The following is a 14675-nucleotide window of genomic DNA, read 5'->3' on the forward strand; positions in this document are numbered from 1 at the left end:
CCCCAAATTTTTTGCCTGTTTATTATGTATTCGGTCTGACCAGACTATCGAGGTTGAGCAGCCCTCCCCACCCCCCACACACACCTGTACTCAATCAGTGTCCACCATCAAGTGGATATAGGAGGAGTCCCCTGTAGTGCATTTGCACATCTTTCCCAGCAAGGAGTGTTATCTCCAAGGGTTAGAAAGGCTGGATTCATCTCTTTTTCATGGATAGTGTAGGACCCACTGATAATGGGGTACTTTGACGCAGTAGTGGGCTTGAGCACGATATGGCCATATGGTGGGACCAAACCCCCATTTTTATTTATGGACTCTCTTCAGATTTGGTAGTAATTTCTTTTGCATTTGCGCGCTATTCTTTTTTAATATACATGTCTTTTGGTTCATAGCTGCAGCAGCTTTGGAAATACATGGGTATGCTCCCCCAAATTTTTTGCCTGTTTATTATGTATTCGGTCTGACCAGACTATCGAGGTTGAGCAGCCCTCCCCACCCCCCACACACACCTGTACTCAATCAGTGTCCACCATCAAGTGGATATAGGAGGAGTCCCCTGTAGTGCATTTGCACATCTTTCCCAGCAAGGAGTGTTATCTCCAAGGGTTAGAAAGGTTGGATTCATCTCTTTTTCATGGATAGTGTAGGACCCACTGATAATGGGGTACTTTGACGCAGTAGTGGGCTTGAGCACGATATGGCCATATGGTGGGACCAAACCCCCATTTTTATTTATGGACTCTCTTCAGATTTGGTAGTAATTTCTTTTGCATTTGCGCGCTATTCTTTTTTAATATAAATTCAACGCACGCAGGGCATTTACCAAGCTTCATTAAAGCTTCAGCAAAGCTGAATCAGAAGAGCTAGGGTACTACTGAGCCAGGGATCTGCTGAACAAGGGTATTAAAGAGCCAGGGTTCTAGTGAGCTTCTTTAAAACAAAAGTGGAAGCAAAGTGTGTTCCTCCATGTCTGTGCAATGTTAGGTAGTGAGTCCACAGGGACCCTCAACCTTTAGCAATATATAAAAAGCTGTCCACTGATTTTACACAACAGACTGCCAAAGGAGCCTCTAATTTCTCTCCCCAATACATATCACATACACTCCTCATCCTTTTATGAGAATGGCTTGTGACTCTAATGCTGCTCTTGGAGGGTCAGTGGGGCTTTCGCTGCAGGAGGTCCTCTGAAGCTGATTGCCCCACTGCAAGCTGTCCATGGAAACCTTTATCACCATATTTGGTGTGGTTCATGTTAAATTAGGCAATCATGAAGGCATTAGGGTGAACTCTTTAATGTTTTTTTTTTTTTACAGCAGCAAGAGAAACAAATGACTGAGCCTTGGTTGACATCATCGATTGAGTCAACATCGGAATACCTTGTATTCTATCAGAATGGATGAAGGCTAACCACCTGCCAAAACACTTGACCATTAAAGCCCCGTACACACGATAAGAAATTTGGCCGGGAAATTTCGTCCGACGACCGATCTGCTGATTTTCGGCTTGTTAGTATGGTGCTTCCGACAACCGACTCTGACTTTTCGGCCGAAAAAATTCTGGTGTGCAGGCTATAAAATTTTTGTCCTCCGTCAACACACGTCCGATTTTCATCTCATTAGTACAGATTTCGACGGGAAAAAATCTTATGAGCAAGACTGGGCATGCTCAGAGACGAAAGAACACAAAGAAAGCAATCCAACACATGACATCACTTCTGAAATAGAATTCTGTCTTATGGGAAAATTTGTGTGCAGTCAAGAGCACATTCCAACCAACAGACACCAGTCTGGACAAAAGACGAACGACCGGTCGGCGGAAATTCGTTGCGTGTGTACGAGGCTTTAAGCCCCGTACACACGAGTCGAAATTCGGCCGGGAATTTTTGTCTGACGACCGATCTGCCGATTTTCGGCTTATTAGTATGGTGCTTCCGACAACCGACTCCCGACTTTTTGGCTGAAAAAATTCTGGTGTGCAGGCTATAAAATTTTTGTCCTCCGCCAACACACGGCCGATTTTCGTCTCATTAGTACAGATTTTGACGGGGAAAAATCTTATGAGCAAGACTAGGCATGCTCAGAGATGAAAGAACACATAGAAAGCAATCCAACACATGACATCACTTCTGAAATAGAATTCTGTCTTATGGGAAAATTTGTGTGCAGTCAAGAGCACATTCCAACCAACAGACACCACTCTGGACAAAAGACGGACGACCGGTCGGCGGAAATTCGTTGCGTGTGTACGAGGCTTTAAGCCCCGTACACACGAGTCGAAATTCGGCCGGGAATTTTTGTCCGACGACCGATCTGCCGATTTACGGTTTGTTAGTATGATGCTTGCGACAACCGACTCCAACTTTTCGGCCGAAAAAAATCTGGTGTGCAGGCTATAAAATTGTCCTCTGTCAAAACACGGCCGATTTTCGTGCAGTCAGTACAGATTTCGACAGGGAAAAATCCTATGAGCAAGACTAGGCATGCTCAGAGATGAAAGAACACATAGAAAGCAATCCAACACATGACATCACTTCTAAAATAGAATTATGTCGTATGGGAAAATTTGTGTGCAGTCTAGAGCACATTCCAACCAACAAACACCACTCTGGACAAAAGACGGACGACCGGTCGGCGGAAATTCGTTGCGTGTGTACGAGGCTTTAGGATCCAAGTTATTGCCCTATACAGCATGTTTTGGTCCCTATTGGTAATCTCTTTGTGGACCTGCAACCCTCACTTGCTCCAGTCTTCCCTCAAGAGTTCCTACCTAAATTTCTTGTTGGTTTCTCATTCTCAGCCTTACGAAAGATGGTCATGTCCTTGGCACCTACAAACTGTTTTAGATTTACCGAGACGTTACCCTACTGAGCTGTGTGGCTCAGCGAGAACCCTTATCAGAAGTTGTTGCAAAGTCTGTGAATGTTCTCATTAATACAGGTCATGTTACATCTAGTAGTAGTTGGTTACATTCAATTGGACTTGTTCTGAAATGTTGGAGACCTTTTGTAGATAATTGTAGTCACTTCTTCAGTTCCAGTGAGTGTCAGGAAGATACCCCAAGTAGCACCTTAATCCAAGCACCATGGAATAAATAGATGATGGTTGACCAAGAACAGAATGGAAGGTGTAAAATTTGTTGAAGCACCTTGTTCCAGTTACATAATCCCATCACTGGTGTCAGGAACTCTGCAGAGGTGTTAATCTTTCAATACATATGGAAGTGAAGGTGTCAAATTGTCTGGGTAGACGGGTTATATTGGCAGTATGTGTGTTCTAGTAGGACGTTGCTGGCCTCCATCACACCTCTTGAGGGCCAGCTGTGCTCTCTGTCCAAGATATACACCTTCCTGTCCTTAAAATATAGTCCCTTTTTCCTTACCTTAACCACTTGCCGTCTGCTCACTAGAGCTGTACTGCGGCAAAGTGGCTCTTGTAGGTCTGACGACGTAGACCTACGTCGGCAGACACTCCCCCTTCTTGGTGGCGCACGCGTGCTTCCGGAGGCTCGCTCCCGCTGTATTCAGTCACAGCGGGAGTCGGGCCAGGGGAGGAGCAGCGGCGATCTGTCCGCCGCAATGTCGCAGTCCCGCAAAAAAAAAAAAAATTGCAGATCGCCGCCATTACTCGTTAAAAAAAAAAAAAAACACCAAAAACGACAAATTTTTCCCTTAGTTAGTAAACGCAATAACTTTTGCGCAAACCAATCAAAATACGCTTATTGCAATTTTTTTTACCAAAAATATGGAGCAGAAAACAAATTGGCCTAAAATGTTAAAAAAACTTTGATTTTTACATTTTTTTGGGGGGGAATTTCATATAAAAAAAATGTGAAAAATATTGTTATTTTTTCAAAATTGTCGCTCTGTTTTTGTTTATAGCGCAAAAAGTAAAAATCGCACAGGTGATCAAATACCACCAAAAGAAAGCTCTATTTGTGGGAAAAAAAGGACGTAAATTTCGTTTGGGTACGACTTTGCATGACCGCGCAATTGTCAGTTAAAGTCGCACAGTGCCGAATCGCAAAAAGTGGCCTGGACGTAAGACAGCAAAATCCTCCGGTGGTAAAGTGGTTAAAGAGGAACTACCCAAAAGGGGAAGTTCTGTTTTCTGCCTCTTCCCTCTCTCCTCTAACACCTTTGGGGACACTTTTTTTTGGGGGGGGGTGCCCAGTTTTGACAGGTACCCTCCCCCTGTTCCTCCTCACTGCATTTGATTGACAACAGCAGGAGTCATTGGCTCCTGCTGCTGCCCAAGTCCCTTTTCGAAGAGGAAGAGAGGGGAGAATAGATGTAGAACATGTAAAGCTGGATCTCTTCTTACTTTTCTTCTCCCTCACACAGGGAAGGGGGAAGACATAAAGCTATAAAATATTTCTCACCTTAATGCAGGGAATGCATTAAGGTTAAAAAACATTTTTGCTTTACAACCACTTTAACGGCTTGCCAACGGTATCACTTATATGGCGGCAAGGTGGCTCCACTGCGCAGGATCACCTACCTGGTACATGATCCAGCACTTCCAGGATGGGGGCGCGCAGGCACGCCGCCGCCACCCCGCTCTCACTGTGATTATAAACAGCAGGAGCTGATTGTCGGGTACCTGCAGACTAATGGGCCATACACACTATAAGATTTTCTGAAGACTTTTTTCCTTTAGATTTACCAAAACCAGATAATATGAGGTCAAACCTAAACACTTTCAATTGGTGTGCAATCTGGCAGGCCCTTGCACTACATAGAAAAGGTAAATCTGAAGGAAATCTAACCACAAAAGTTGGATAGTGTGTATCCAGCTTAACTGTCTGCAGGAACCCAGGGATTGATCGCTTCACAAGAAGAACGGTCGTCTGCCTATGTAAACGAGGCAGATTGCCATTCTGTCAGTAGGGCAGGCATGGATCCTGTGTTCCTGCAAAGCAAGAACATGGATTCATGCCTTCCCTTAGAAAAAACCACCTCCCCCACAGTATACAAGGACTGGCTAGGAACACATTTAACCCTTTAATTGCCCCTGATGTTAACCCCTTCCCTGCCAGTGTCATTAGTACAGTGACAGTGTATATTTTTTTAGCACTGATTCCTGAATTGGTGTCACTGGTGTCCAAAAAGTGTCAGTTATTGTCTGCTGCAATATCGTAGTCCTGCTATACGTCACTGATCGCCGCCATTACTAGTAAAAAAAAATATATATATCCCGTAGTTTGTAGACGCTATAACTTTTGCGCAAACCAATCAATATATGCTTAGTGTGATTTTTTTTTTTTAAATATATGTAGCAGAATACATATTGGTCTAAATTATTGAAGAAATTTGATTTTTCTTCAATTTTCTTATTGGATATGTTTTTTAGCAGAAAGTAAAAAATGTTTTTTTTTTTTTTTTTTTTCAAAATTGTTGGTCTTTTTTTTTTTTTTTTTTTTTTATAGCGCAAACAATAAAGGCAGAGGTGATCAAAACAACAATGATTTTGGCTGTAGCCAATCACAGCACAGAAATCTGTGTGCTTGTAAAGACAACACACAGATCTGGCTGCATTTCTCCCTGCTTTCAGTTACCATTCAGACTTGAGAGCAAGGAGAGACTCCATCCGGATCTGTAAGTAAAAGCGGCACACATACACTTTTTAGGCACACGGGTAACCCCTTAAAGCGGAGTTCCGGCCTAGGGGGTCAAATTTAGGTAAAAATACCCCCGAGACAGTCAGGGCTAGTACATTCCATAATGGATAGCCTCTGAACTGTCCCGGGTCGCACTTAACTTTTAGAAGAAATACTTACCTTGAAAAGTTCTTCTCCAGCTCTGCCATCTCTGGTGTGGGCAGCTGAAGCCAGCGCGTCCTCTTCTGCGGCCTCTTCGGTGACGTCGGAGTCCCACAATGCACTGCACCGGCCCCGCTCGTCACTTCCGGTGCAAGCGCAGCATCCCTGCACAGCTTCTGGGCATGCTTGAAGCCAGCGCGATCCTCTTCTGCGTCCTCTTCGGTCCCACGATGCACTGCACCGGCCCCGCCGTCACTTCCGGGGCTGCAGCGTCATCCCTGCACAGCTTCTGGGCATGCTTGAAGCCAGCGCGATCCTCTTCTGCGTCATCTTCGGTCCCACGATGCACTGCACCGGCCCCGCCGTCACTTCCGGGGCTGCAGCGTCATCCCTGCACAGCTTCTGGGCATGCCCAGAAGCTGTTTAGCAAGGTATGACGGCCCCTGCACCGGAACTGACGTCGGGGCCGGTGCAGGCGCATTGATTCCTGGGAGCGATGGCGCTCAGCTCCTAGGAGTCATCGCAAGCCGGAAGAGACGGCGCAGGCCATGGCCGCCGAGGGAGGAAGTGGAAGGAAGGGGAGTATATTTTCTTCAATATCAAGGCATGCCCAGAAGCTGTTTAGCAGGGAATGCCGCGCCTGCACTGGAACTGACGAGCGGGGCCGGTGCAGGCGCATTGACTCCTGGGAGCAATGACGTTCAGTTCCCAGGAGTCATCGCAAGCCGGAAGGGACGGCGTGGGCCGCGGCCGCAGAGGGAGGAAGTGGAAGGAAGGTGAGTATATTTTCTTCAATATCAAGGTAAGTGACCAAAAAAAAAAAAATTGGGAGCACCCATTTCTTTTTCAGGGGGCCCTTAGCAAGCGGATGGCCCAAAATCTTTTTTTTTCGATTTTGAGGCCAGAACTCCGCTTTAATTACCCTCCTGATCACTCCCATCACCCAGCCACTGTCATTAGTACAGTATTATCACTGATCACTGTATTAGTGTCACTAGCAACATCAGCGTCAGTTAGGTTCTCTCTCAGCCAGTGTCAGTTAGTGCCAGATAACCCGCCACGCTATCACAGTCACACTATAAGTTGCTGATCACCGCCATTACTAGTATAGTGTCTGTATGAATCAATATCTTGATCACAATCAGAACTATACTAGTGTTCCCAAAAAAACGCAGTTCGGTTTTTAACAAAGACATGTAGCAGAATACATTTTGGCCTAAATTTATGGAGAAATTTGGTTTTTATAACAGAAAGTAGAAATATATATATATTTTTTTTGTTGGTATTTTCTTTTATTTATATCAGCCTTTCTCAACCTTTTCAACACAGAGGAACCCTTGAAAGAATTTTCGGGTCTCAGGGAACCCCTACTAAAAATGACTATATCTATAACTCATGATACATATAGTGTGATGGTCAGTGGGATGAATGATCCTTACACTTGTGGACATTGTGAAGAATTACCCCCTTATAGATAGCTAAAAAGATCAATGGTGTCAGTGGGAACTAATCTGAGAGGCAGAAATTGCTCATTGCTCAAGGAACCCCTAGCAACCTCTGGAGGAACCCTGGTTGAGAACCACTGGTTTATATAATAAAGATAAAAAACCCCAGTGGTGACCAAATGCCACCAAAAGAAAGTTCTATTTGTGTGAAAAAAATGATATAAATTTCATTTGGGTACAGCGTTGCATGACCGCGCAATTACCAGTTACAAGTAGCACAGTGCTGAATAGCAAAAAATGGCCTGTCATGAAGGAAATAAAACCTTCCAGAGGTCAAGTGGATAAATGCAACAAAAAGAAAGCTCTATTTCGATCACAAAAAAAAAAAAAAAGATATGCAATTCATTTGAGATGACCGACTGTCAATGTGCCAGTGCTGAAAACTAAAAAAACGGCCTGGACAGGAAGAGGGGTTTAACATGCCAGTTCTCGAGTGGTTAAAGATTCTTTTGAGTTTTACCGTCACTCCAGGGAACATCGGCCCTGACACATTCCATGGAGATTGGATTAAAGTGATATTACCCAGATCTGGACCGGAAGGATTTTCCCCCTTAATGACCAGGCCATTTTTTGGGATTCGGCACTGCGTTACTTTAAATGAAAATTGCACGGTCGCAAGACGCTGTACCCAAATACAATTAACCACTTAAGCCCCGGAAGATTTTACCCCCTTCCTGACCAGGCCCTATTTTGCGATTCGGCACTGCGTGACTTTAACCGACAATTGCGCGGTCGTGCGACGCTGTACCCAAACGAATTTGACGTCCTTTTTTTTCCCACAAACAGAGCTTTCTTTTGGTGGTATTTGATCACCTGTGCGATTTTTTGATCATGCGCTATAAACAAAAAAAGAGCGACAATTTTGCAAAAATAACAATATTTTTCACATTTTTTTTTATATGAAATTCCCCCCAAAAAAATGTAAAAATCAAAATTTTTTAACATTTTTGGCCATTTGGTAAAAAAAAAAAAATCACAATAAGCCTATTTTGATTGGTTTGCGCAAGTTATTGCGTTTACTAACTAAGGGAAAGATTTTTGTCATTTTTTTTTTTTTAATGAGTAATTGCGGCGATCTGCGTTTTTTTTTGCGGGACTGCGACATTGCGGCGGACAGATCGAACCCCTGACTGACATTTTTGACACTTTTGGGGGTACCAGTGACATTACTACAGTAATCAGTGCTATACATATGCACTGTTACTGTAAAAATTACACTGGCAGGGAAGGGGTTAACTTTATTGGGGAAGGAGGGGTTAAGTGTGTCCCTAGGGGCGTGATTCTAACTGTGCAGGGATGTGGCTTTACATGTAACAGCACAGATCAACGGTCCTACATAGCAGGACCGTATGATCTGTGCTGTTACACAAGGGAGATTGACAGGCGGCTTTGTTTACATTAGCCGCCTGCCTTTCTCCCTTCACAGCGGACGATCGTGAGTGACCGGCGGACATCGGGTCCGTCGGTCACTCGCACGGAGGTGTCCGCGAACAAGCCGGGGCGGGAGCACGCCTCCGGCGGCGCACGCTCGCCCCCTTTGGCTTACAGGCTAGTGACGTACCGGTACGTCACTTTGCCTGGCCGGGGCTGACCGCCGCAGTATATGTACTTGCGGCGGTCGGCAACCGGTTAATGTCCTTTTTTCCCCACAAATAGAGCTTTCTTTTGGTGGTATTTGATCACCTCTGCGGTTTTTTGATTTTGCGCTATAAACAAAAAAATAGTGACAATTTTGAAAAAAAAACACTATTTTTTACTTTCTGCTATAAAACATTCCCAATAAAAAAAAAAAAATCAAATTTTTTTTTATCATTTTAGGCCAATTTGTATTCTGCTACATATTTTTGGTAAAACAAAAAAATCCCGAAAAGCGTATTTTGATTGGTTTGCACAAAAGCGTTTACAAACTATTATTTTTATTTTTTAATTTTTTTATTAGTAATGGCGACGATCAGCGATTTTTAGCGTGGCTGCGACATTGTGGCGGACAGATGGGACCCCTAAATGACATTTTTATTTTTATGAAAAATTGTTTTTTTTATTAGATTCCATATATAAAAGAACAAAGACTTACAATAGCCCTCTGCTGGGCCAAAAATAAATACAACAAAAACAAAACAACACAACACACCAACGGTCAGCTTGTTACTCATCGTATGACCCTTAGGCCCCATATAGATGATATGATCTAGACCAGTGTTCCCCAACCCCCGGGCCGTGGACCGGTACCAGTCCGTGGATCAAACGGTACCGGGCCGCCCAAGGAACTTTAAATTATTTTACTGTCTCGGCAGTGGCGGCCGGTGCGTTGGGGGCGCCAGGGCGCAGAGCAGTGCACCCCGAGCCCACCCATTGTGTGACAATAGCGAATGAAAATTCGCTATTGTCACATGGATCCTCCTCCTGGCCAATCAGGAAGCGAGTCCTCCCGCTTCCTGATTGGCCGAAAAGGCAAACCCCATACCATTGGCCAAGGAGGAGGCGGGAGGACTGAGGACTCGAGGAGACGCTGGGGGACTGAGGAGAAGCCGCTGCTGCCTGAGGTAAGTGCACTGGTCTTGCGGGGGGGGGGGGGTGGGCACGCTGGCATCTCTGCATTGAAAGGGGGCACGATGATCTCTGCATTAAAGGGGGCACACTGGTATCACTGCATTGAAAGGGGGCACGCTGGTATCTCTGCATTGAAAGGGCAATCAAAACAAGCGGGCCACGGAAAAATTACCATACGTTTACCAGTCCACGGCGATAAAAAGGTTGGGGAGCACTGATCTAGACAATTACCCCAATGCAATTACCCCTTTAACTGACATTTTTTACACTTTTTGGGGACCGGTGTCATTAATACAGTAATCAATGCTAAATATTATGCACTGTTGCTGTATAAATGACACTGGCAGGGAAGGGGTTAACACTGGGGGTGATCAAGGGGTCACATATGTTTATATGTTTCCTTTTGTGCTTACTATGTGGGGGGATGGCTTGGACAGAGGCAGAGAGAGATTGGCGATTCAGCTTAGCCGAATCACACGATCTTTCCCTGCCTCTGACAGAAAAGCCGCCTGCTTTGTTTACATAGGCAGGCGGTTCTTCTGTCATTCTAGCTGAAGATCGTGGGAGGCCAGCGGCGATCGAGCCCGCTCCTCACGCGGCCTGCCTCCCATTGTGTCTAAACACAGCGGGAGCACAGCTCCAGGGTCGTGCGTGCGCCACTGAGACCGCGTTCACATAATCACGTTCATGTACTTGATTATGCGCAGCAGAGCCTCCCTGACGCAGTATATCTGTGTGGGGCGGCCGGCAAGTGGTTAAAGTGATAATGAAGGCTCATGTGTTTTGTTTTTGTATAATAAAGGTGTCACATTTACCTGCTCTGCGCAATGGTTTTGCACAGAACAGCCCCAATCCTCTTCCTCTCGGGATGAAGGTAAAGAAAACCTTCAGCCTTTACAACCACTTTAAGGTGTTGGTGCTACCCGTGTGGATGGAGATGCTTGGGTATGAAGACGTGGCTTGGGTAAACTACGAAACGTCTTCAACATTACAGAACAAGTGCAGCTAAATAAGACCAAGTACTACCAGCTTGTCGCAAAAGTCATAAGTGTCCTTAGTCTCTTGTCACACCGTCACTGGTGCAAATACTGATGGGCGATCAGAGAGGTTTTCCTTTTGAAACTTTTACTGCAAACCGAGCAGGAAAAAGGCTTTTCCCCTGTGTGAGTCCTTTCGTGTGTGGCCAAGTTTGATTTTTGAGTGAACCGTTTCCCGCACACAGAACAAGAATACGGCTTCTCATCGGTGTGGGTCCTTTCATGCGTGACCAAAAAATCCTTCAGGGCAAAAAGTTTACCACAGACGGAGCACGAATATGGTTTCTCCCCCGTGTGAATCAACTCGTGCCGATCCCGACGAGCCTTGACCGGGAAGGGTTTGCTGCAGTAAGAGCAGATGTATGGTTTCAATCCTGTGTGGATCCTGAGATGTTTAACGAGGTCTCCTTTTTGCGTAAAACACTTCCCGCATTCCGAGCAGGAAAATGGTTTCTCCCCCGTGTGAATTCGGAGATGTTTAACAAGATCGCCTTTCTGAGTGAAACATTTGTCACATTCTGAGCATGGGTATGGCTTCTCCCCTGAGTGAAACTTCTGGTGCTGGGCCAGGATGGCCGTATCCGAGAAGGACTTTCCGCACTGAGAACAGGAGTACGGCCTCTCGTCAGAGTGAACCTTTTCATGTTTTACCAGGTGGGCTTTTTGGGTAAAGACTTTGCCGCATTCAGAACAGGAGAAAAGGCGTTCCCTTACATGGATTCGCTCATGAGCGAGAAGTTCTGATCGCTTAGAGAAACGTTCTGCACACTCAGAGCATGGGAAGTTCTTAGGACATCTTGTGGTCATGAGACAGAGCGATGGATCTACACTGGGAGGATCGGGATCCAGATCCAGGATCTTGGTGTATCGTCCATCTGGAGAAAATAAAAAGTGGAGGGGACAAATAGTGCATTAAATTAAATTAAAGCCAAACTTTTTTGAAAAGGTAGGCCCTGTCGTCAGTAAAAACGTGGCCAGAAGCTTTAATCCTCCCCCATTCTACTAAAAATATAACGTTAGTCCTCATCAGAGAACTTCCCCATCAGTTCCTGTCCTGATAGGAAGTAAGGGGGAATCTCCTCAACATGAACATAGATGGTGACAGGAACCAGATGGAGGTTCTAATCCCTCCTGCTTCCAATTTGGACCATGGTGCTTTAAAACCTACCATACTACATAGTGGTATCTGACCAACTTTGTCCCACAGCTCCATGTCCGAGTGGATACAGGGAGCTGTGACTCGGCTCGGGTGCCCCCACAGCAAGCTGCTTGCTGTGGGGGCACCCAACAGGAGGGAGGGGCCGGGAGAGTCAAAGAGGGACCCGACAAGAGGAGGATCTGGGCTGCTCTGTGCAAAACCAACTGCACAGATGAGGGATAGTATTTTTAATTTACAATCACTTTAAACACTGTGGTAATTGATTCTTCCTGTCAGTTTGAAACTGCCTGGCCATATGTTGTATTGGCAGGCAGCTTGCACTGACAGTCTGCAGGAGATCTACATTGTACCAGCAATCAGCAATGCTTTTCAGGCCCCTGAAAAAAAAAAATGCACATTTTTTTACCTGCGAAAAAATGTGCATTCAATTTTTTTTTCTTTAACCACTTAAGCCCCAGCCCTATTTCGGACACTTTTTGTTTACAAGCTAAAAATCAGTATTTTTTCCTAGAAAACTACTTAGAACCCCCAAACATTATATATATTTTTTTAGCAAAGACTCTGGAGAATAAAATGTCGGTCATTGCAATATTGTTTGTCACGCGGTATTTGCGCAGCGGTCTTTAAAACGCCATTTTTTTGAAAATTTTTGAAAAATCACATTTCACTGCATTTAAAAAATACTAAACAGGAAAGTTAGCCCATTTTTTTTGTATATTGTGAAAGATGATGTCACGCCGAGTAAATAGATACCCAACATGTTATGGTTTAAAATTGCGCACACCCGTGGGATGGCGACAAACTACGGTCAATAGAGATCTCAATAGGCGACGCTTTAAATTTTTTTTAACGGTTACCAGTTTAGAGTTAGAGCGTAGCTCTTTTTTTTAAATTATTGCTCACGCTCTGACGATTGCGGTGATACCGCACATGTGTGGTTTGAACAGCGATTTCATTCGCGGCTCGACTTCCGTATACGTTTTTTTTCATGCGCGAGCTAACGGTGACGGCTAAAATTATTTTTTTTTCTATTTATTTTATTTTTTTTAACTTTATTACAGGTTTTAAAAAAAAAAAAAAAAATCTGATCACTTTTATTGCCGTCACAAGCAATGTAAACATCCCTTGTGACACCAATATGCAGTGACAGGTACTCTTTATGGAGGGATCGAGGGTCTAAAAGACCCTAGACCCCTCCACTACACTTTCATGTATGCAAAACGCCGAAAACGGCATTTTTGCATACAGCCCTTTTTTAAATCTGCCGCCTTTTGCAACACAGTAACCCGGAAGTGACGTCATGGACGCTGCCTCCGGGTTACGTCATCGGAGACCCGATCGAAGCCGTTTCCGACTTTGATCGGGACTCCATCGGCTGGGTGCTCGGGGCTCCTGTCCCACCGGGACAAAGTCGCGGAGGGCGGCGGGAGGGGGGGGCGCTCACCCGGGTAACGATTGAGCGGCTCCCAAGCCGCATCGGTCGTTACCGACGGAAAGCCGACCGTCGGCTGTTAACCACGGTACCGGGATGGTGCCTCTAGCTAGAGGCATCATCCCGGTATAACACCGCAAAGTCTGCCGACGTAGATCTACGTCAGTTTGCGGTAAGTGGTTTACCACTTGCCAACCGCCCCACGCAGATTTACTGTGGCAGGGCGGCTCGGCTGCACATAATCACGTAGATCTACGTGATTGAGTGCACATAGTGCACGCGCCGCCGGGACAGCGCTCTCGCTGTAATAAGACACAGCGGGAGCCAAACTGCGGGAGGAGTGGACTCGATCGCCGCTGGCCTCCCACGATCTTCGGGGAAACTGACAGGAGAGCCGCCTGCCTATGTAAACAAAGCATGCGGCTCTTCTGTCAGACAGGCAGAAAGAGATCGTGTGTCTCAGCTAAGCTGAAACACCGATCTCTGGGAGTTTGTCACAGAGCCCTCCCCCTACACAGGCTCACACTTAACCCTTTGATCACCCCCAGTATTAAACTCCTTCCCTGCCACTGTCATGTATACAGTAACAGTGCATATTATTTAGCACTGATTACTGTATTATTGTCACTGGTCCCCAAAAAGTGTCACTTAGTGTCAGATTTGTCCGCCGCAATGTCGCAGTCCCGCTAAAAATCGCTGATCGCCACCATTACTAATAAAAACAAAAAAACAATCCTGTAGTTTGTAAACGCTATAACTTTTGCGCAAACCAATTATTATATGCTTTTTGGGATTCTTTTTACAAAAAATATGTAGCAGAATACAAATTTGCCCAAACTGATAAAAAAATAGATTTTATTATTGGGAATGTTTTATAGCAGAAAGTAAAAAAATATGGTGTTTTTTTCAAAATTGTCGCTTTTTTTTCTTTGTTTATAGCGCAAAATCTAAAAACCGCAGAGGTGATCAAATACCACCAAAAGAAAGCTCTATTTGTGGGAAAAAAAGGACATCAATTGTAATTGGGTACAGCGTCGCACATACACGTATATCTATATATACACACATATACATATATATATATATATATATATATATATATATATATATATACATACATATACACACACACATACTTTAACTTATTTATAGTTATTTATTATATTATAATTTATGATTTTGTGTTTCAAACTTAATCATACCCGAAATGTTATAAAGAAGAACGCACAGTAAAA

General features: G+C 44.7%; 1 protein-coding gene across 1 annotated transcript in view; it reads right to left on the bottom strand.

The window, feature by feature from the left end:
- LOC309564358 (uncharacterized protein) overlaps positions 1 to 14675 on the bottom strand; it is a 48315-nt gene that overhangs the window by 23676 nt on the left and 9964 nt on the right. The window contains exons 2-3 of the mRNA XM_082268985.1: positions 10890 to 11724; positions 4497 to 4561 (exon numbers count right to left, since the gene is read on the bottom strand). Coding sequence (XP_082125111.1) covers positions 4497 to 4561; positions 10890 to 11724 — 900 coding nt within the window. The remainder of the gene's footprint in view (positions 1 to 4496; positions 4562 to 10889; positions 11725 to 14675) is intronic.

This window comes from Pelophylax lessonae, assembly GCF_965119305.1.
Source record: "Pelophylax lessonae genome assembly, chromosome: 9".
In the NCBI taxonomy this organism is placed as follows: domain Eukaryota; kingdom Metazoa; phylum Chordata; class Amphibia; order Anura; family Ranidae; genus Pelophylax; species Pelophylax lessonae.